At 38.7% G+C, this 23,276-nt stretch overlaps 1 protein-coding gene across 1 annotated transcript in view; it reads left to right on the top strand.

Moving 5' to 3' along the window:
* The first annotated feature begins 1,077 nt into the window (after positions 1–1,077).
* The window catches only part of CTTNBP2 (cortactin binding protein 2), a 124,707-nt gene continuing 102,508 nt past the window's right edge, over positions 1,078–23,276 (top strand). The window contains 2 exon segments of the mRNA XM_015813551.1: positions 1,078–1,220; positions 15,296–15,403. Coding sequence (XP_015669037.1) covers positions 1,158–1,220; positions 15,296–15,403 — 171 coding nt within the window. The 5' untranslated portion in view covers positions 1,078–1,157.

Raw genomic sequence — 23,276 nt, 5'->3', positions numbered from 1 at the left:
CCCCTTTAGTCCCTGGTCAGTTTCATCTACCATCATTCTGAAGAGTTGGACAATGAAATCCTGTACTGATTTGTACAGGGAAGAGAATTATAGTTTTCTAGCACAAATGTTTTCTTTTTATTCTTCAAACATTTCTTTTCTAGCTCCATGTACAGTTCCCTGCCATAAACACTCATCCACTCATGTAGGTTGCCTTTTGGAAAAGCACCTCTGGGACAACCAGCAGCTGGTGAATTTAAGGAGCGGTCTACAATGGAAATACCAGAGCTCTCAATGGCTTAACCATATTTATTAAGATTTAACACTACAGTCCATCCTTGTTTAGCATGAGGCTGAAATAGTATAAACATGGGACCATTATGTTCCAAACAGAAAATGGAGGGCTCTGAATGCCTACATTTGTTGTTTATATAAGGAAAGGAAAGGAGGGGGAGAGGGGGAGTGGACGGCTAAGTAAAATTGATGTTTCTGATTTCCATGACATCATTTAAAAACGTTTTTAAGTCTGAGCTACAACAAAATAGGTGCAGAAAGGGAAACATAGGTCAAGAAGTTGAGGCACTATTTACTTAGAAAGACCCAACTGGTTTCTACTGTGGTGCCTGACCGGCGAATGGTAGTCCACCAGCTAATATATAACGGAAGCAAAGCTAGTGGGATAAACAAGTTCCTTGGTTTATGATAGGCTGCACACGCATAATCAGGACAGCAGCCGTTGGCACCCAATGGTTCTGAATGGATGCACCAAGACACCGACCGGCAAGTGTTAATGTCAGCATTGTTTTGCAGCTATTTAACCATGCCAGCCCCACAGTCTTCCGTTTCGTAGCTGCTTTTTAAGACCCTCTGCTCAAGGTAGCATGTAACATAAGCCCACAACATCCGACACGGGGATAATATTATCCGACATGCAAGAGGCCATTTCAAAATAAAGCAGTAGTGAAAAAACACCAGGACGGAAAATACACATCAACGGCTCCACCTCCCGGACTGCAGCTCCGAGCTCGGGGCCGGAGGGAGGCGCTCCGCGCTGGAGCCGAAGGAGTTAAGCGGCAGCGGAGGGTGCCGCTACTGTTGCTGCTGCGGGGGCCGCCGTTCGCTGGGCTCGGCGCCGTTCTCTTCTGCCCGGAGTCGGGGCTCGCTCTGCCAGTGGGAAAATGGCGACGGAGGGAAAGAGAGGGGAGCCCGGCTCCAGCGGCCATGAGGATCCAACGGCAGTGGTAGGCGAAGAAACGTCCTTCTTCCCGGTCGGCCGAGCCTGACCGAAATGCCGAGGCAGGGCAGGCTTGGAAGAGGCGGGGGGCGGTGTCCGGAGGGGGGCTTGGCGTCCGGCGTGCGGAGCTGGGGAGGCAGAGCGCAGGGAGCGAGGGAAGGCGCGCGGGGCCCAGAAGGAGCTGGGGGAGACAGCGCGCCGGCTTAGCTTGCTCTGTCCCCGGAGGACGTTCTGCCTCTTCGCTCTGGGGAGGGGAAGCCTCAGAGAACGCTGAGCGGTGGTCCGCAGTTGCAGGGCTGCTCCCCCCCTCGCCTTCGATCTCAGCAGGATAGAGGATGGGAGCGGGACCCTGCTCAGAGCCGATCCCGGGCTCTGTAACACGCGTGGGGAATAGGTAGCGCGCTTGGGGAAATATGGGCGGGTACCTGAAATAGGACCCTGCTTCGGGAGTCTTTCGGTCTAAGGGCGGTCGGTGAGAGTCTCCTCAGAAGAAGAGGTTAGACCCGGGGCTGTTTCTCCCAGGTAGCTCCCCATTGTTTCTCTGCTGCTCTCTGTGTAGGTCTGCCAACGCGACCTCGTACTTTCCAGTGGGACGGTGCTGTGGACGTCCACAACCTGCATTGCCGCCGGGGTGAATGGGTTATTTGGAATATCTCAAGGAGCTGACACTACAGTCTTTTCTAGGGTTGATCTCCTGCTTTCCATTCGAGTTGCCTTTCCCGCTCGGTCAAGTCCGGGATATTGTGCAAAGCCTCCCAGATTTTGGAGCGCGGCGTTGCCTTTGAATTCCTAGCTTTTTCGAATGAGGATCGCTCCAAGTTGGAAAGAATATGCTTAATAGGAGAGAGGGCTCTTACTAAAGACAGGCGGGGAATCAGCCTGCTCGGGCTCTCCCTTTTTCTTTTTCCCATATATAACGCCAGGCACACATTTCAAAATGACAGAGCTGGAATGATCTTATCTTTTTCATATCTTTGCTAGAGGCTTTCTCTCACGCAAATACAAACTCTTTCAAAATCCCCCGAAATACAGATAATTTTAGGCTTTGTCACTTCATCAGATATTCAGTTTGGCAGTCTTTCCCATCCAATACCCCTTCCCCATCCCCAATGTTATAGGCATGACCTTAATAATTCTATAATTTTTCAGTCAATTTCTAGTTCACTTGTTTAGTTGATTTAATCTGGTGGTGATTCTATGGAACTGCAGAGAAAAATCCATGATTTGATTATTCCCCTGAAAGCTGTAAATCAAAACCCTCTTGTCAGCTGAGCAGCATGTGCTGCTTATCCACCAGCACTCTTTGAGGGAATGTAGCATAAAAGTGAGGCTTTATCCTTCCATTAAGGTTGTTCTTTGGGATTATTATTGCATTTGCTCCATTTGGTTCTTCTCTTTTCAGTAATTAAAGCAAAAACAAAATAAATTCAGAGCAGCCTATTACAGTCTGGTTGTCTTCAGTTGTGTTGGAAACCAGATTCCCAAATTCCTGTGTGGTCTGGAAATCTTGCCCTTATAGCTCAAGACAGTTGGAGAAGAGGGGGGGTGGAGAAAATTGAGGAAATCTGATGAGAAGATGGTTATAGAGCTTGACCTTTAGACAAAATCTCTAGGGCAATGATTAAGATAATCAAAAACAGTCAAAAAGAAAAGTAGGTCACACTAGTATTTCTTGCACAAAGCAGGGGAACATCAGCATGTGTGTATATACAGTATTCATTTCATACTATAGGCATGAATTTGAGAAACTAAATTGGAATGTGGAATCCACAATACTGATTGTTTGAAAAAATAATTTCTGGGAATGATGTAAAAGAAATCCCAGTTTTAAGTTTTTAAATATAATTCACTATTTATTTAGTTTTACAATACACGTATTTTGATTAAAATCATTTAAACTACTTGAAATAATGCTGATCTGCTGAATAGATTCTGGGATGGCAATAGTTACCCAGCTGAATCGATTGTTCCTGCATATAAAGTGAGACTAGCTTCATAAAATAAATATTCAAATACTGTTATTTAGGAAAAGTGGAAAATGCCATTCAAACCCACGATCCATCTAGTCCAGTTTACCCGACCTATCACTGCTTATTGTCTGCAGGATTAGTTTTCACATAGAACTATTTTTTTTTCTGAGTCTTACATGGAAATGCTGATAATTGAATTTGGGATTAAAGTGTCCTAGAATTAAACTAAGGTCCCTTTCCATATTGCAGAATGAATTAAACATATATGTAGATGACATTAGCAATGCACTATGAAAGTAGAAACATACTTTATATAGGAAATCAAGGTATGGAAATGGATTTCTACTTGTACAAGAGAATTTTCCTGCCCCTGCACCCATCCACACCATCCCAGTATAAGCCTTCTGATCTGTTCTGGAGAAGCTTACCATCCTCTGGAGCCAAAGAATGGGGAATTTATCAGCAGGCAGGTATCATTAGATCACATCCCTGGAAGGCTATTTATAAGCAGTTCCCTTACTAAAAGGTTGCTCAGGGGATACTTTTCATTCTTATAACTGGTGCCTTTAAATTAATATAAAAAGAGATCCAGCCCCAACCATAATGGCATTTTAAAAAACTTGTGAGGGGCACAAATCTTGGACTAAGCCTCATTGCTATGAGTGGAACTTGTATCTCATTAAATGTGCATAAGATTGGGCTATAAAATAGTTATTGGTATTTTATAATGAAGAAAAGCTGATTTCTTTATTAATAGGTAGATTTTGCATTGTTGGCCAGGTCTCAGATTAATTTGCAATTTAGCAGTTATCTTTCCACCATTGGACTTTCAATTGAACTGAAATTTGGCTTGGTTTTTACAGATCCCAAAACCTAGTAACATCATATTATAAATGGGGGAACAACAATGGTTGGACAGTACCCTTCTTTTGTTATTAAAGTTTTCTGATAAGAATGCCATTTTGAATTTGTCAGCCCTCAATGTTTTATTCTGCTTTAGAACATATTAATAAAAACAAAACAGAACCCAGTAAGTTTTAGCAACAGTGTTGGCAGGCTTTTGCTGGAAAAAATGTATAGAATATTATGAAAAAATAACTCTGCCTTTGAATGTCAGCAGGAAATTTATGACTGGGAGAGGAGTGAAGAGGAAAGTTCTTTAATAGACATATTTGGGAATGAAGCCAAAATTCTTCCCAATCTATGTTTTCCTGAACTAAGCAAAGCTTAGTTGGGAGAATGGGGGAGTGAGGGGGTTGCAAACCTTAGTATCTGCTTTGTTGCCATGGTAATACTGACAAGGGAAAAACATGAAGGCAGTTGGCATGATTCACCCCTCACACCTACAGGAAGCTCTAAGACACCTTTTCAGAGAAGCATCTCTAGAAACTGTCCTAAAGGTTGACATTCAGCTAGGCACAGGTTTGCATTCTGCCTTCTCAAAAGGAAAAAAGGAACACAGGTTGAATGCCTTCCTGATGCCTTTCTACAAGACATTAGGAAATCTGCAGTAGAGTGGAGTCGGACCATAAGGAGATACGGTAGTAACTGGATTTCCTACAAGACAGATTCTGATTTTTACATGAGGTGAGCAACCTTTGGTGTTTCAGAGGTTTCAGCATTTACATTGTTGGTCCTTGGCCATACTGGCTGGCGCTGATAGGATTACCTTCATGTGATTCATGAAGTCACTTTTCCTGAGTAACAGCCATGCTAATTATTGCTCCATTGCATAGGAAAGTTCTTGACTCATGCTAATTCCACCTGCCCTCCATGTGAAATTTGCTTCAAAAAATGTGCATGCAACTATACATAGGTAGTGATGGTGGTACCAGTATGTGCTACATATTTTTCAAGAAGCTTGTTTATCTTGGTTTCTGTTGTGTATTAAAAATATAATAATCTGCTTGAAGCTATTTGTGAACTGTAACTCAAGGATTGTTTTCAGTCATTATATTACATAACAGAGCTGCTGCTTTCTGTAGTCATAGGCATTGTCAATTGATGCTAATTAGTTTACATTAAATGCATTCACTATTAAGTTAATGCAGGTGCTTCTGAATTTTAACTTTTGGGAGACAGTACAGATCTGTAAACTGTATTTTTTTTTCCAAATCTCCTCTTGGGAATCTTTATTTTACAGACTCACATATGGTGCCTTCCCATGGAATCTGATTGTATTGCAGTGAATTCTAGACATATTCTAAACCCCAGAATATGGAGGGTTTTACTGTAGAAATAGAAGAAGGGGATTTCTGGTCCTATGTGCTGTGTCTCACTTGTTCCCACTTAGCAGGAAAACGATGGTACTCTGGCTGACATTCACTAATAGTTGATATTTTATATTGTCTATGATTCACGAGAAGAAGGCACACAGCCATGTAGATTAGAGTCAATTATTGTCTTTCCTGAATTAATTGGTCTAATTCCCTTTGAAACTAGTTTTAGGAGCAACATCACATCTGATGGCAACAATTTCCAGCAAATTCTTGCTTCACAAAGATCGGAGATCAAGTTTTTAAGGCAATGTTTCTCAGCCTTGGCAACTTCAAGATAAGTGTACTTCAACTCCCAGAATTCCTCAGCCAGCATGGAGGATTCTGGGAATTGAAGAGCATGGAAATTCAGGGTGCCAAAGTTGACAAACAGGGATATTAAACTGAGAACATATATTATGCTATCCTACAGTATGCTATCCTACAGTTGTCATTTGCAAAAAAAAGTTGTGGTAAACCAGCTTTTTTTCATGGCACTTGTACACTTTGTTTCACTAGGGAACTCTGGATAAGGTTTCATGGTTTATTTGAACACAAGTGGTTGCACATGCGAATCTTGCAATAATATGCATACAATCCCTAATCATGGGCCACACAGGAACCAGCAGGGAGTAGTTAATGTACTTCAGAAGAAAGCAAGATTTTTCATTCTTTTTAAAATAAAATAACAAAAATATTGTGATCTTATTGCCTCCTCCATCATATACCAACTGTACTATTAGATGTACAGTTAACAGACTTTGTATATAATACATCTTGGTTTTATGAAAGGTGGCCTTGACACTTTGGTAGTATATTACAGTATATTTGAAGCATCGTGCAGACTTGGAACATAGGTGACCTCTATTTTGGATTCATTATAAAGTTGCACCATGGAAAAGCAGATGTGCTATTTTGATTTTACTCTTGCTTTGAAACGCCTAATTAGGTCAACTAGCAACAGGGGCTTTATATGTAGTTTATAAGCTCGCACTGAACAGAATTGCATTGGCAAGACTTTGGTAGGAGGGTTATGGGTTATGTATCCCATTTATGATTTACTTTTATACTTGTAAATAACTACCAAAAGGTTATATTCTGTAAATATGTGTCTATCAGCCAGTTATCTGGTGGTCATCCAGGTTTTTGCAACTCAGATCTGATTTTTATTTAAATCACCACCAGACATGTTCTTGCATATATGTAAATATCACATAAAACCATAAGTACTTGTTTCAAAACTAATACATTGACTGCAGCTATTATTCCCAATTCTAACCAATGCAATTCAGATTAGAATGCACTGAAATGCATTTGGGGCTATAGCTAATGGTTGCATGTGAATATTATACAGTATGCATATACTTGAGTCCAGCTATCAGAAACTGCGGATGGGAAACATCAGCATCTACTGAAATACTGAGTTTGACAGACCATTGATTTGACTGAGTGCACAGTGTCTTTTTTGATGTTCTTAAAAACGACTGGTGCAGGAAGAAAATTCCCCTTTTCTACTTAATTGTGAATATAACAAGATACCAATCTCAAGTGTTCAGTGACCTGGAGAATGTATCTATTTAATATTCATGCCAAATCTATGTAAATAGAACCAGCAGAAATATAAAAATGTCTAACTGAGCATTTTCATCAGATTTTTCTTCTAAAACCTACTAGATTTATATACAGGATTCTCAGATTTCTTATGAAGACCTTACTATGCTAAATTTTTAACATAGGAGTTTCTGGGCAGGCTGATTATGGCACAGATGTTATCCTTGTGTTATATTGGCACAGTGCTTGCTGCAAACATACTTTGATTTTTCCCCCCAACACAAGTGAGCTTTTAATGATGTTCAAGAGCAGGAACAGATCTTTCCAGAGGAAATAAAAGCTATTATAAATGCACCTACATTCCTTTTCAAGAACTTTATCTACCACTCATTTTGACCATTTCAAGTCAGCTTCTTTTATTTTACTACTTCTGATGTCTTGGAAATAATTTGTTAAAGATCTTGGTGGAGAGCACTAGGAAAAAATAATATCCCCAAATAATAAGTTTGAATGAAGAAGAAATGAATAACTTTAGTTTAATTTTGTTCCCCTTAAGCAACTGATATCTATTGTTCTAAAATTGAGGGTAACAGAATAGACTTTGAAGAGATTTTGCAATAATCTTGCCCTACTCTATATAATAACAAGATGGAAACAAAGAAAATAGGAAAACTCTCTTTGCTGTCTTTGCACATCTGAAATGGCTATGTTGATGTAGATTTCTAATGTGCAATCTGTCATTAATGTAGCATATTCAAAGACTTGACCCAGACCTCTATATACTAGTAAACTCTGGATAGTATGTAAACTATGTCATCCATGTATATGCATGATTGCAATAAACTCCTTGAAGCTAAAGTTGCTATTGAGCAAACATGAATAAGCTACTGAGTGAGAGATTTTCAAAGATTATCATAATCTGCCATCTCAGTTATAACCCCTGTCCAATACCAGTAGCATGGGCAGGACTTAATTGTCAGATGAATGCAGATATACTGTCATAAATTTCTGATGCATTTGTGTGTATGTCTGTAAGGTTTGGCAATGGAGTCACCAGGAGGCATCTGGTTATTAATGAAACTATATATAATTTTAGCAAATATTGATTGCTTCTCTGAATTTAATATACTGTATCACATAAAATGATGTAACAACTAAAACTGATCTGTAATAGTACAGAAAATATTATGTAATAGTCCTATATAATATATTTTTATTAAAGGCTGAAATACCTCCAGTATTATAGTAGCTGCAGAGCCACAAATCACTCAAAAGCTAACTGTCAAGTTGCGACAAACTGAACAAAAGCTTTCTTTTTAAATCAAGTGCGCTCCCACATGAACAGGAATGCTAACGCCTAACCAGACCTTGCCACTATGGTCGATGTGATAGTGGCAAACCTAGAGAGGGAGGCAACGGAGTGGTTGAATGGCTTGCATAACGAACAAGCACCTGATCTATGGGACTACAACCTGTTTGTCCAAGGGTTAAGGGCCAGGTTCGAGGATGGTTCCATACCCTTGCAAGCTGAGAAGGACATCCACGAGGTGAAACAGAGGGGTCGACCAGCCAAGGAATATGTGCATGAATTCCGGAGGGTGGTTGGCAAGATTGTGCAGTGGCCTGAGCAATTGCTAGTTCATCATTTCAAGTCTGGTCTAGATCCAGACCTATTCCAGGCATGCATCTACAGGGGGATCCCTGATCAAATCCATGAGTGGTATCGCTTGGCCATGAATTTAGACATCAAGCTGAACCACTACAAAAAGCCACCGACTCCTGGAACTGGACCGAGGCCAGATCCGACGAGGTGTCAGCTTCCCTGACAAACCCCACCAACTAGGATGACTGGAACTCCAAGGGCATCAACTGGACCACCGATCAAGTGTTTTACATGTGGCCAATCAGGCCACCAAGCCGCTGTTTGTCCAGTTCCTTTCCCTCAGCAAAAATGCGCTTCAACCACGCCATAGAAACAAAAAGGAAGCTCGCAGCCTACCAGAGAAAAATTGAGCTGGCTTAACCAGGAGCAAGCCACTCAAGTCACCTCCCGTACTTGAGAGAAGGCCGAGTCCCCGACTGAATCTACCACTTCACCCACTCCATATGACAGCGATGATGAGGGAGAGAAGGACCCGATGGTGAGTCAGCCTGTTCCACCTTTTTCCCTCTCTGCTAAGCTCTTAGTCCCTAAGACAGGCACCCAAATGGACTTACATGTGTTAATAGACTCTGGGTGTTCACGATGCCTGATCAGCCTCCCTACTGTCCTCAAATTGGGCATCAGAGCAAAAAAGCTTTTTCCCCCCATGAGGATCGAACAGGCAGATGGATCCTTAATGGGCGGAGCTTTAATCACCCACCTAATGGAGCCTGTGGGACTAGAGGTGGGGGAGCATTGGGAATTTATTCGATTCGTGGTGGCCCCCAAAATGACTGAAGCAGTGATTTTGGGATTAGCTTGGCTGAACAAGTGGAAACCTCTAAGCTGGTGGCAGAAGGGGATGAGAACCCTGAGGTTACCCATAGGGCCGTCACCCCCTAACCCCTCTAGTGCCACCAGCGGGATCTCAATGCAGCCATCCAAAACTCTAAAAACAGCAGCAGATCCTCTGCCAGGAGTGCCTCTCATTCCCAGTGAATACCGAGATTTGGCTGAAGTGTTTATGAGACAGAATGTGATGTCTTACCTCCCCATAGAACCACTAACTGTGCTATTGAGATCCTCCTAGGAGCAAAATTGACAAAATCGAAGATGTATGCAATGACCCTTCTCGAAATAAATGAACTGAGAGAGTACATAGATAAAAATTTGGTGAGGGGCTTCATTCAACCTGCAAAATCCCAAGTGGCCGCCCCCGTACTTTTTAAGGAGAAAAAAGATAAATCACTTAGACTCTGCATTGATTTTAAAGGTCTGAACGCGGTCAGCGTGGAAAATATGTATCCTCTCCCATTAATGAAGGACATGTTAGCCACCTGGCAAAAGGATGAGTTTTTACCAAATTAGACGTAAGAGAAGCGTATTATCACGTGACAATAAGAAAAGATGATGAATGGAAAACTGCCTTTAACAGCCCCCTGGGTAGTTTCTCAGTTCAAAGTCATGCCTTTTGGATTACAAGGAGCTCCTGCTGTGTTCATGCAGCTGATCAACCAGGTGCTACATGATCATTTATATAAAGGGATTTTGGTTTAACTTGATGACATCTTAATCTATACAGAGACTATGGCAGAACATACGATTTTAGTATGGGAAGTACTCAAAAAACTGCTGAACGCAAAGTTCTATGCAAAACTATCAAAATGCGAATTCCATCAGGCATGTTTGGATTATCTGGGTTACAGGATCTCCAGCGAAGGGATAGAGATGGGCCCAGCTAAAGTAAAAGCAATGATTGAATGGCAGCCCCCACGAACTCGAAAGTAAGTCCAAAGCTTTCTAGGATTTGCTCATTTCTACTGCCAATTTATCCCCTCATTTGCTGAGATTGCTTTGCCCATCACAGAACTGTTAAAAACTAGTAAAGATGGGGGTAAGCCAACAGACGAATTGGACTGATCTCCCTCTTGCGGAAGTAGCCTACAACAACACAGTACACAGTAGCACTGGACTTACGCCATTCAAGATAGCTACTGGAAGGGATTTTATTCCAATGCCTGATTAACCCCAGGAGCCCCCTACCTCTCAGACATTAGATCAGTGGGTGTCTGCCTAGAGGGGTGTGTGGGACAATTCAAAAAAAGCTTTAACAAAAGCCTCAGAGGTTTACAAAAAGCAAGCTAATAAGAAAAGAACACCTCAGAAAACTTTCCGTATGGGAGAAAAGGTTTATCTTTCTACAAAGTATCTAAGACTAAAATTACCTAGCAAAAAATTAGGACCAAAATATTTAGGACCATTTCCCATAGTGCGAATCATAAACCCAGTCACTGTGGAATTAAAACTCCCTCGTCTTTTAGGAAAGATCCATCCAGTGTTCCACTGCAGTCTGTTAAAACCTTTCAGAGAATCAACTCTGAGACCCCCTCCTAAAAAAGCACCTAGCCCACTTGTGGTGGCTGGAGAGACTCATTATGAAGTAAAGCATATCCTTGATGCTAGATTATTCAAGGGAAAATTGCAATATTTAGTACAGTGGAAGAGATATCCGTTGTCAGAAGCCACCTGGGTGAAAAGTATTGATGTGAAAGCTGAGAGACTGATATGCAAATTGTATGATAAACATCCAAGTAAACCGAGAGGGGATTCTTAACTTTTATTCTTGTTTAATTTGCAGGATTTCTCCTTTCTTTTAAAGGGAGCCGAATGTCAACATTGCAACAAACTGAACTGAAGCCATTTTCACTTTGTTTTCGTTACCACATATTTAGTTTAGAAGAAAGGAGGGGGGTGTAGTTTTCAGTTAGCCAAAACAATTCAAATGTATGGGAAGCGGTTTTCTAACAATTGGTGAATGTGATTTATGACAACTAATTTGGGGTGGGAATTGCAACTTGTAATTTTGTAACCAAGGGGAAGGGAATTTAGTCTTGGGTTCACCTTTGTACGTGCTGTTATTTTGTAGCCAAATAAAAATGTTCTTTAAGGAAGAAACCATTGCCTTGAAGTTCTTTTAATTGGTCTCATCTACCAGAACCATGACACTGGAAGAGCAAAAAAAATATTAAGGTGTGCTGAAAGACAAGAAGAGAAAATGCATGCCCCTGCAAAGAGGCCAGAGAACTTCTGTATTTGTTGATGCAGCTGTCTTGGCTCTGAATAAGGCAACCAGTGCCCTCCAGATGTTGTGGATTGCAAGTCTGATCATTTGAATTGCTAAACGCAGTAAAATTCTGGGTAGGTTTATTCAGAAGTCAGTTCCATTGCATTCAACAACATTTACTCCTGGGTAAGTACATTTAGGTTTCTAGACATTAACTTGAGTCCTTGAAATCAAAAAGCTTGTGAAATTTTATTTTTGAAAATTATGAAATCATTTGATCTACAATTCTAGGGCTAATGTGCAAATCCGCTTTAAATTATTCATCAACTTTTCTATTTGGTAAATGTTTCAATCGAGTTAAAATGTTTCATTTCATAAAAGTTCTGGTGCAAATAGAAGTTAAAAATCAAAGTGTATTTAGAAATGTACTTTTTCAAATGAATGTTTTAAAATATGCAAATAATGTGAATGCCTTTATTTTCCTTCCAGAATTTTAGAAAATTTGTACAGTCCATTTTTTCTGAAACACTATATATTTTTACGGATCTGTTTTCAATTCTTTCATCACCAACTCCCACACAACTAAACAATCTTTCTTTTACATAGGAATCACATTTCTAAGCTAATGGCTCATTACAGTGCAAAGATGTTAGAGACAAACATGTTCCACCCCTCCCTTTCAATTGATTAAATACTGGATTTCCTTCTCCTAATCTTCCTAAATTCACAAATATTGAATGGATCACATAATAATCTTGGATGGTTTTGATATTTTTACATAATCATCTTTACCCTGGAAATTGTTAGCTTTCTCCCAGTCTCTGCTCTCACACTTCCTGCATGATGCCAGGAAATCTTACCAGACCTTTGTAATGCAGAAATTTGTGGGATGCAGGTACTTTCTAGAAAAAGTAGATGGTGATCCAGTAATTTCAGAAATTGTGATGTTTGATCCAGTTATGGTAATTGTGTGCTGCCAAAACTACTAGTAAGATGATTTGACTGGGTCATACGTGTGTGTTTGTGTGTGATTTTTTTAACTGCATGAATCACTCAGAGTTGCATAAGTGAGATAGGTCAGAATCTGTTAAAAATACTCTTAATATCATTCAGATTCACCCACATCCCCAAAAAGTTAGGCAAAAGGCAAATTTGATACATAAAGCACTGCTCAAAGGATGTTCTTGACAAATATGCTTTTAGGTAGCTTTAAAATGTGAACTCCCAAAATTTTACAGCCAATCAGTCTCTGGCTAACTATCTTAAAGTTTGCTCCATACATTCACCATAAATCATCTCTATCTTTTCGTCCTTGGTGGAAAGCTGATAAAAAAGCAAAAGAGAATTTGATCAATAGACTAAAAATAACTCAGTGGTAATGAGCAACAGTGCAGATATGGACAGTTTAAGTTTGAGGTATTGTGATGAAATCAAATTGATAAAATGTAATCTTTATTGTATATGGTATTTGGGTCCTAACGTGAACAAGTAACAACCAGGAAATGAATTGATATGAATATGAGATTTAAACAATTCTACTTCAAAATATTGAATTACAAGTATACTTAGTGAGAAAATAAAAATGCATTCAGTGTCTTGGAACTAGATTGACTTTGTTGCAAGTTATACATTTATTCTTATTTGAACATGCAAATGGAATAATCTAGCAGTTACAAATCTTATATTTCATCTTGAAAATAAAGTCTTAATCAGACATGAATTCTGAATATATTTGCTAATGTAAAAATGCACCACCATATCTATAGCCTTACGGACAAAGCAAAAGGTTGTTGAACAATATTTCTTTTTTGTTTTGTTTTATTTCCCCAATCACTGATTCAAACAATTCAACAGATAAGGTTAAGACCTGCCTTGAGTGCCTGTATAATTAGAATGGTGAAATTACATATTTAAATAAATATTTCCAAAATAGGCACTTTTGGGGACTATAAAAACATAAAGTGCCAGCCAGGATGCCTTTTTGCTGGCAGCCAAAGTCAGTAACTGCAATATGGAAAGTCTGTAGTAAAAGGTCCAACCTTTTAGCATAGAGATTTTAAAAGAGTTGAAATCATGTCTGTCTTTGATGACCAAACAAAATATATGGCCACAATACTTGCTGTGTTTTCCCAACATGGCATTGTCTTTAATATGTAGAAAAACACCATGGGGGTACACAAAAATCTATTACTTTAGAACAGTGATGGCGAACCTTTTAGAGACCGAGTGCCCAAACCGCAAGCCAAAACCCACTTCTTTATCGCAAAGTGCCAGGGCTGCATCAGCATTGTGGTGCCCTGAGGGGGGGGCAGGGAGGTGCCTCTGAGTGCCACCTCTGGCACGCAAAAACCAGGGGCGCAAAAACAGGCCACCGTGCTGCAAGCAGCAAAAACGGCTGCTGCTGCACCGCAGTGTACAGGTACGAGGCGCTGCACCACGCAAAAACGGGGCAGGGCTAGTGAGGATCACACAGGCACTAGCCCTGCCCCATTTGCAGCGCGTGCGTGCTTGTGGCCCTGTGCGCCATGCATGCATGTAAAATGCTTTCCTTTCCCTTTTCTTCCAGTCCACCAATCGACAATGGTCGGTGACCTCTGCTCTACTATCTCTACTCGAGCTTGCTAGTCGGCTGCTTTGCCTCCTTTGTGCTGGGCGGGGTTCCTGCTCTGGGTGGTGGTGGCGGCCTGATGGACCTGCTGCTCGCTGGGGTGGCGGCATGCGTGCCAACAGAGAGGGCTCTGAGTGCCGCCTGTGGCACGCGTGCCATAGGTTCGCCACCACTGCTTTAGAATATTTTTAGAACGGGGGGATGCAACATTACCCATACCCAACAATTCTGTTTAGCGTCATAGTAGTATGCTGTGGACTGTATGCTCCAAAATGGTGGGTGAGATCAAAAGAAATGTAAACATGAATTAATTTAATTTATATTTTATTAGTATGGCACTGTAGTAATATGTGTAATATTTTTCTATTATCATAGTAAAATTATAAATTGGTAATATTTGGACATTATCATTATCATCTAAGGGTTTTGAGATCTTCATGTAGCCAGGGAACCTCAAACTGCTTACCTTCTTTTTAGAAACAGGGTGACTTGAATTATAAATATGCCCTAGACTCTGCTACATGGAAGATGAGTAGAGATTAGCTCCTGTATTTACTGACAGTTTTATTGTTGTTTATTGCAGTGGGATTACTTGCTGTTTCTAGGAGCATTAAAAGCTAGAAGTAAGACATGAATCAATCCATGCCTTCCACTGTAGAGTGGATAGCTGTCAAAGCAAACCCCGTCATAATATATGACATTCTCAAATACATCTGCATTTATGTAGCCACAATTATTGGTGGATAAAGAAGGAAAAAGTAAAATATTATTCAAGTTGAGCTGAATCCCTGGTGAATCATTGCAGTTTCTTGATCATTTTGGAATTGTTCAGTTTCTTGCTTGCTGAAGTGCATATGCTTGATTTTTGAGGAACACATTTGTTTTTTTCCCCTTACTTATAAATGAACCTTGTTGCAGGAATAATTTTATTTTACTACTTCATTAGATGGAACATCTTCGCAGAACCTCATTTATTTACTTTTATTTTGCAGAAAAGAGAATTCGATGTGGACAGTCTCAGCAAATCAGAATTGAGGATGCTTCTGAGTATTTTAGAAGGGGAGTTGGAAGCACAAGATCTTGTGATTGAAGCTTTGAGGGTATGTCACCTATTTATTACAGAAACATTTTTCAGTTTAGAACTAAAAGTATTGCTCAGATGTCAAATCGACCTTTATCAAATCAACCTTTATTGTCAAAGTACAACATGTGTACAATGAGATTGGCTAAGCCTCCCTTTGTGCACCCCCCCTGACACAATTCACAGTGACAACAACACACAATCTTATACCATGTGAACTTATTGCACAATGCGCCGGCCCCGCAAGTCTGTCATACATGGAGTTATTTCCCATTCAGAAGTCTTGACAGCACATGGGTAGAAACTGTTCTTCAGCCTGTTGGTGCGGCTGGCTATGCTTCTATATCTCCTGCCCGATGGTAGGAGAGTAAAGAAGTGCTGACCAGGGTGTGAGTCATCCCTGAGGATTTTCCTCACTCTTCTAAGGCAGCGGGCCCTAGCGATGTCGTCTAGTGGTGTCAGGGAACAGCCCACGATGTTTTGTGCTGTGCTCACCACCCTCTGTAATGTCTTTCTATCCGTGGCTATAGTAATGATTCTAACAACTATAGATGAATAATTAAATTTCAGTATCAGAAAGGGTGGTATTTGATGAACTCCGGAATCTCTGTTCAGGCCCAGGTCTGTAGATATATTGTTGAGGCAAGATCTTTCAAAAGATTGTTCTGCAATGTTTAATTAAACAATTCACTGATAATTAATACAAAAATACTGGGCAAGTTTTACTATGGTCAAGCCCTTTGAGATTCATAAATTCAAGTACCATTTGGATTTCTTGAAAAATCTAGTAAGCTAATTTAACAAATCTTGCAAATTACTACTAAGGTAATTTTCATATATAACTAAAATCTTTCTCAAACCCATCCCATCCCCATCTCACTTCGTCTGGACTCAGGAATCTCTTCTGTAATGGCTTTGTTTCCCGTCTGAATTGCCTTAGTGTCTCCTCTGTACTTTCTAAGTCTGTAGGCATTTTATCACAACTACCGTGTTTCCCCGAAAATAAGACCAGGTCTTATATTAATTTTTGCTCCAAAAGACGCATTAGGGCTTATTTTCCGGTTAGAGCTTATATCAGGGAAATACGGTACTAAATGCATCCATCTGTCTGATGATCTTAACTGGGGCTTATTTGTGGGGTGGGGCTTATATTACAAGCATCCTGAAAAATCATGCTAGGGCTCATTTTCTAGTTGGGTCTTATTTTCAGGGAAACATGGAAGGTGATTTTGGGGGTGGGGTGGGGTGGGGTAAATCTCTTTTTTAATGAATGAATAGAAACCATATATATACCCCATGGGCAGAAAGAGTAAAGGTTACTACTAGAATGGCAATTAAAATTCTCAGTAGTAGAATCCCAACAACTGAGAGTTAAGCTGCTTCTGCCTGTCTGTATGTGATTGTTACATCTTGATTAACTAGTCTGGGCTATGATTATTTTATTTTATTTTATTATTTTATTTATTTATTTTTTATTTTATTTTATTTTATTTTATATTTTATTTTATTTTATTATTTTATTTTATTTTATTTTATTTTATTTTATTTTATTTTATTATTTTATTTTATTTTATTTTATTTTATTTTATTTTATTATTTTATTTTATTTTATTATTTTATTTTATTTTATTTTATTTTATTTTATTTTATTTTATTTTATTTTATTATTTTATTTTATTTTATTTTATTTTATTTTATTTTAATTTAATTTATTTTAATTTCATTGTCATTGTTGACTCCTGGCAACTGCCTGGTCTAGTCCCTTCAAATTTTTTGGCAGGATTTCAGAAGTGGTTTGTCTTTGCTGCTTCCTAGAACTGAGAGACACTGACTAGCCCCATGTAACCCAGCTGAGTTTGTGCTTAAATTGTAATCCCAACCTCTGGTTTCTAGCCTAGTGCTGTAACCATTTACCCAGACTGGTTCTCTCTTCTGGACTGTGATAGAAACTGCTAAATAAATAGTGAGAATCCTGTGTAATGTTTCTATCTGCAGATGTGGATTCTCTGAACAGAACTGAAGGGGCATTTCCTTTCTATTCTTGCAGTCCATCATTTTTGCATCTGCTTACATGAAATGGAATGTGTCCCATAGATGCTTTTGCATAAGAAGATTCTATTAACTACTTGAAAAGGTTACTCTAATTTAAGTTTTAAGTGACATAATGCTTCATTTGCCTCTAACGCCTTTTCATATCCACTGTGAACTTTGAACTCTCTGTTTCAAGTATCATTATTTCACTATTCCATACCTATTAGGTTCAAAATAAATTTCTTCTAAATTATAACCCTATCAGATTGAAATCTGTAAAAAAATTCTTCCACAGCCTGAATACTTTTGCATAGGAAGCATTCTTAAGAGACGTGTTCACTGACATCTGATTCTGTTCTGTTGTAATTTTTTATGGTTTTTTATATTTAATTTTGTGCAACCAAACAGACAACACGAACATCACAGTTAATTTAGGAAACAAAGGAATGTTTTTTGTCAGTGAGTTATCTGCCAGTGAGAAGAATCATATATTGTATGGCAATTGTTTCAGACTTTGGAATAATCAAAATGGGATAATTGGATGTGGCAGTTATATGTCATTCTGAATTTATAAATGGTTTTAATTGTTTTGGAGTTATATACTATATTTGAGATAAGTCCCTTGGGATGAATGAGATTTCTTCCCAAATTCAAGAATTTCTGAAACAGTTATTTCTACCATCTTCTGTAAAAAAGTATGCTCACATGAATCTTCTTCTCATGAAGTTTTAATTTTGAACAGATTATTGGTAAATGTGGGAGACTGTTGAGGAGATGGGGGGGATACCAGCAGATGGGGAGGGACCTTTATGGCTTATCAAAGAAACCAAATCTTAGCTTGTCATGCAAACAGTCTGGGGAAAAAAATGAAAAAGCTTCAAAGAGACCCTAATGAACTCGTTAATGAAAGAGCTGGAGTTTTCCTATCTCAGTTCTCAATATTCTGTACTCTAATTCTTGGCAGTAAAACAAATTAAAGAAACTCTGTGTGAAGGTTGCTTCCTTAGCTGTGTTCTACATTAAAGGGTTTGACAGTAAAATTCAGGGGAATTTTGCACTTTGTAATAGTCTGAATCCCTATGGGTTATGAGTTATGATTTGTTCTCAGTAAGGTTTCTCCCATGTTTGTATCATGTTAATACAAGGATACTGTAAGGGAGATGTCAAACTACTCAGTGTGACATCTAAACAATTTTCATCTCTCAAACATATAGGATTGGCCTATCATTCTTCATGGGGTATCTAAGATGATACCATGTTTCCACGAAAATAAAACTGGGCCTTATTTTAGTTTATTTTTTTGCCTCCAAAAGAGGCACTAGGTATTATTTTTGAGGGATGTCTTTTATACTCACCTCCTGCACTAATAGCCCCACCCAGCAGGTCCACTTCTTCTGGGGCCGAAGTAGCAGCTTCATTCTGCAGCTGTATTCCAGTCTGCATTTTGCAGTCAGGTCTTTCCAGAAGGCCTTTGTAGCCAAGTACTGAGTTATGGATTCAGTCCATAGCTCGGTTTCGGCTGCAGAGGTCTTGCAGAACCGAGCTATGGATTGAATCCATAGTTCAGTTCTTGGCTGCAGAGGCCTTCCGGAAAGGCCTGTGACTGAGAAATGCAGGCCTGGCTGCAGAAGATGCCACAGAAGAAGTGGGCCAGTGAGGAGAGTCCTGGCTGCAAGGTAAGTGGGTGTGGGGCGTGTGGGGCAGATCCACCCCCCCACCCCCACCCTAGCTTGATTTTTAAGTGTGTGCCTTGCCCTAAAATTAGAGCTTATTTTGGGGGTACGGCTTATATTAGCTCCCCCCAAATCAAGCTAGGGCTTATTTTCGGGGTAGACCTTACTTTCAGGGAAACATGGTAGTTGTCACTAGCAGAGTAAGCAGATTTTCTTTAGAGTCACTTTTCAGGGTGAGCTAGGCAGCACATAAATTTAATAAATTCCTAAAATAAATAATGCATGCTGTGAATAAATAGCACATGAATATGCATCTAAAAGACTAAAGTATATTGTGCATACAGCTTATGAACCACAACTTTGGGTGACTCACAAACAACAAAAGAAACAAGACAAAACAAAAACAGTAAAATAGACCCTAACACACCAACCAACACTCTCCAATTCATCAATAAATGCAATTCACAACCTGCAACCTGACCCTATCCCAATGCTAAGAACAGCCAGCTTTTTATGGTCTTCTAGAAGTCTAGGAGGGGGATGCATCCCAGAGGAAGAAAGTGTTTCACAAGACATGGGCTGCTCTGGAGCCCCCACCCCTCCATAGATGCAGTATTTAAGGATGAACAAAATAACAGAGTTGGAATGGACCTTGGAGGTCTTCTAGTCCAACCCCGTGCTCAGGCAGGAAACCCTATACTATTTCAGACAAATGGTGGTCCAATTTCTTCTTAAAAACCTCCAGTGTTGGAGCACCCACAACTTCTAGAGGCAAGTCGTTCCACTTGTTCTCACTGTCAGGAAATTTCTCCTTAGTTTTAAGTTGCTTCTCTCCTTGATTAGTTTCTATCCATTGCTTCTTGTCTTGTCTTCTTGTGCTTTGGAAAATAGGTTAACCCCCTCTTCTTTGTGACATCCCCTTAAATATTGGAACACTGCTATCATGCCACCCCTAGTCCTTCTTTTCGTTAAACTAAGCATACACAATTCCTGCAACTCTTCTTCATATGTTCTAGCTTCCAATCCTCTTATCATCTTTGTTGCTCTTTTCTGCACTTTTTCTAGAGTCTCAACATATTTTTTATATCGTGATGACCAAAACCAGATAAAATATTCCGAGTGTGGTTTTACCAAGGCATTATCAAGTGGTACTAATACTTCATGTAATCTTGATTCTATTCCCATTAATGCAGCCTGTGTTGGCTTTTTTGTTAGCTGCAGCACACTGCTGGCTCATATTTAAGTGATTGTCCACTCGGACTCCTTAAGAGAAAGGATCTGGTGTGTGCCCATCCTGTCTGACCTGGTAGAATGGGAAGATACCCTCAGGGAGAAGTAATCCTGCAAATTGCCTTGATCCATACTATGCAAGGTTGTATTGCACCCAGAAAGAAATTGGGAACCAGTGTAGCTCACATAACAACAGGTTACTTGGTAATTAAGTTGCCTGCAGTTTCTATAATTGCCAGTAGCATGCCTAACAACTTACTAAGAATTCTGGAATTTGTAGTCTAGCTCCTGGAGGGTATCAGGTTGGTAAAAACTTCTAATTCAACATGATTATTTAGGCTATACCAGCTATATATTACAGAATCCACAAGATGCCTGATAGAACCTCATCTCTTCCACTATATCTATAATGAGTAGCCACAAGTCATATCATTCCTGGTGTTAGTAATAGTAACATGGGTATATGCATGCCTTCATAAATCTAGCTCTCTCCACTCTTCCTAATCAATGAGTACAAGGTCCAGGTTTGCTGTAAAAGGGAGAGATGGAGGCATGCCAGAATCCTAGATTTAATAACTGTTGGATTTAGATGGAACTAGAAAACTTTCTACTTAAAACTCTGAAATACTGCTATCAATCTGTAAAGATGCTACTTTGCTAGATCTGATTTGACTTGCTGTTTCATATGCTTAATACTTAATATAATCTAGTAGAATTTGGATAGAGAAATTGAAGCCATGCATAGATCTTACAATATAAGGTCCATGCATGTCTTGAATTTCTCTATCCAAAGCATATCATGTCCATCACACACACACACACACACACACACACACACACACACACACACACACACACACACCACTGCTATGAGAAAAAAAGACCTGTGGAACTCTCTACACATTATCTTTGGATTGGATTAAGTCATTGGACTAGTTGTTTGTGGTTTATAAATATAGTGAATATTCTTTTTTTCCTTTGAATAATTAAATCATCAACTAACTCAACTTTATTTTGACATCCAGTTTAGATAAGATTGTTGCATTTTCATTTCTAATTTCTTTTATTTTTTTACAATTCTTCAGGTGGCAAAAAATATTAGCATTGTTCTCTTAGCTTGATCCAATTTAGTATCTGCCATTCAATTTTAACCATATTCATCAATTAATGGCCCAGATAGAGATGTATTTTCTTATTTGCATTAAAAACAATATTCAAGCAATGCGATTACTTAGGAAGTATTGCATTGCTTATGTAGATGCACATGAAGATGCATAACCATATCGTAACATTCTTGTGTAAATGAAAGAGTTTTTCCAAATATTCCTCTGCTTGCTAAAATTAATAGAAATATTAATACTATCAACTGAGCATCAATGAAAATATTAGCGTTTAAAAATACAGAACCCTCTAAAATGGTTTGTGACTGACACTGAAGCCTATAAAACACAAACAACTTGTCAGAAAATCTTTAGCTTTAAATGCTGTTCTGTGTCAGACTTGAAGATTAACATAGCCCACACAAAATACACACTGTGTCCATAAATGGTGATGTTTCTCTAATGAAGCAGCATATGTATAATAACGTGAGAATAAGTAAATGGAAATAATATTGGATATACTGTGTAAGATGCATTATATATACATTGTACATGGTCTTCTGTAGATAATACATTCCATGCTTTATAAACTAGCTTGCATTATGTTTTTATCTTTTATGATTAGACAAGAAGAAATGTTTTAAGACCACCAATGCACTGTTTGGTGATGATGCAAATACAAGAATATTCAGCATTTTTCTTTTTTTGTCATGTTGATTTAATGTGGTCTTTCTTAAATAATATCTTTTTTTTAAAACAAGTTTTATTAATTTTCCATTTTTACAAACCTTCGGGTATTTAAGGAAGCAACATGGTGGTTGGGTAATACATAGTCCAATAACACGCTTATCCATACATATATCAGTTTACATCATCAAAAATTTCCTCTGTTTCCCTTAGTCATTAAACCAAATTCAAATTAGGTTGCTAGTTATAACTCAAACGTTTAAAACATTTATCAACAACTTTTAGATTATATATCTCCAAATCCTATTTTTAACTTTTGTCTGGTTTCAATTAAAATATTCCAGTTGGCTTACTGTCCAATAATGTTTAAGTTTCGGATAGCCCACAGTTCCTTTAATTCATACAAAATAATATCATGTCTAAAATACACCTTATTTATTCCAGTAAATTCTTAATTTCTTTCACCATCATATTCTAATTCTCATTTTAATATCATCGCTTACTCATAAAATAACATTTATCCTCTAAATCCATCTTCTATTTGTAATTCAAAACAATTATTTAAGTAACTAATTTATTTCCCTTATAGATATAGATCCTAACTATTAAATCCAATAATATCTTTTAAAATCTCCTTGGCTCATTACATAAAGTTTAAAGCTCTTCCCTTAGGTATCACACAAAGAAAACTATTTTTTTTTTAAGTCTAACTCTGGCCTTCCTTTTATGCCAAGCCGGCTTCCATAAAAAAGCTTTTAGATCCTCAAGTGGCTCTCCCTTTCTTCCTGGATATATCATTTGAAACAGGGGAGACCATCCGATCATCAGCCTATCAAGAAAGCCAGTCCCTTCACAGTCATTGAATTTATTTATTTATTTATTTATTAAATTTATATACCGCCCTATCTCCCTTGCGGGTTATGTGCAAATTTGATTTGTAAACTGGGAAATAATCTCAAAAATACACTGTTTTTGAGAACCAAGTTGCTTTAAAATCCATTCATTCTTTCTCCCTAATGTCTTCCTCCTTACTGAGACTGCATTTGTTGATGCGATTAAATAATTTGGTCCTTGAGAAACAATTATGTATATGAAGAACACTGTTAATTAAATATAGTAAAATTAGAATGCAGGCAGTTAAATATTGGAATGATTTCTCTATAGGAATGTA

The sequence above is a fragment of the Protobothrops mucrosquamatus genome, unplaced genomic scaffold (assembly GCF_001527695.2).
Source record: "Protobothrops mucrosquamatus isolate PMUCROS unplaced genomic scaffold, P.Mucros_1.0 scaffold167, whole genome shotgun sequence".
Classification (NCBI taxonomy): domain Eukaryota; kingdom Metazoa; phylum Chordata; class Lepidosauria; order Squamata; family Viperidae; genus Protobothrops; species Protobothrops mucrosquamatus.
Note: the sequence above shows the minus strand (reverse complement) of the source record. Positions and strands in the feature narration are given on the sequence as shown.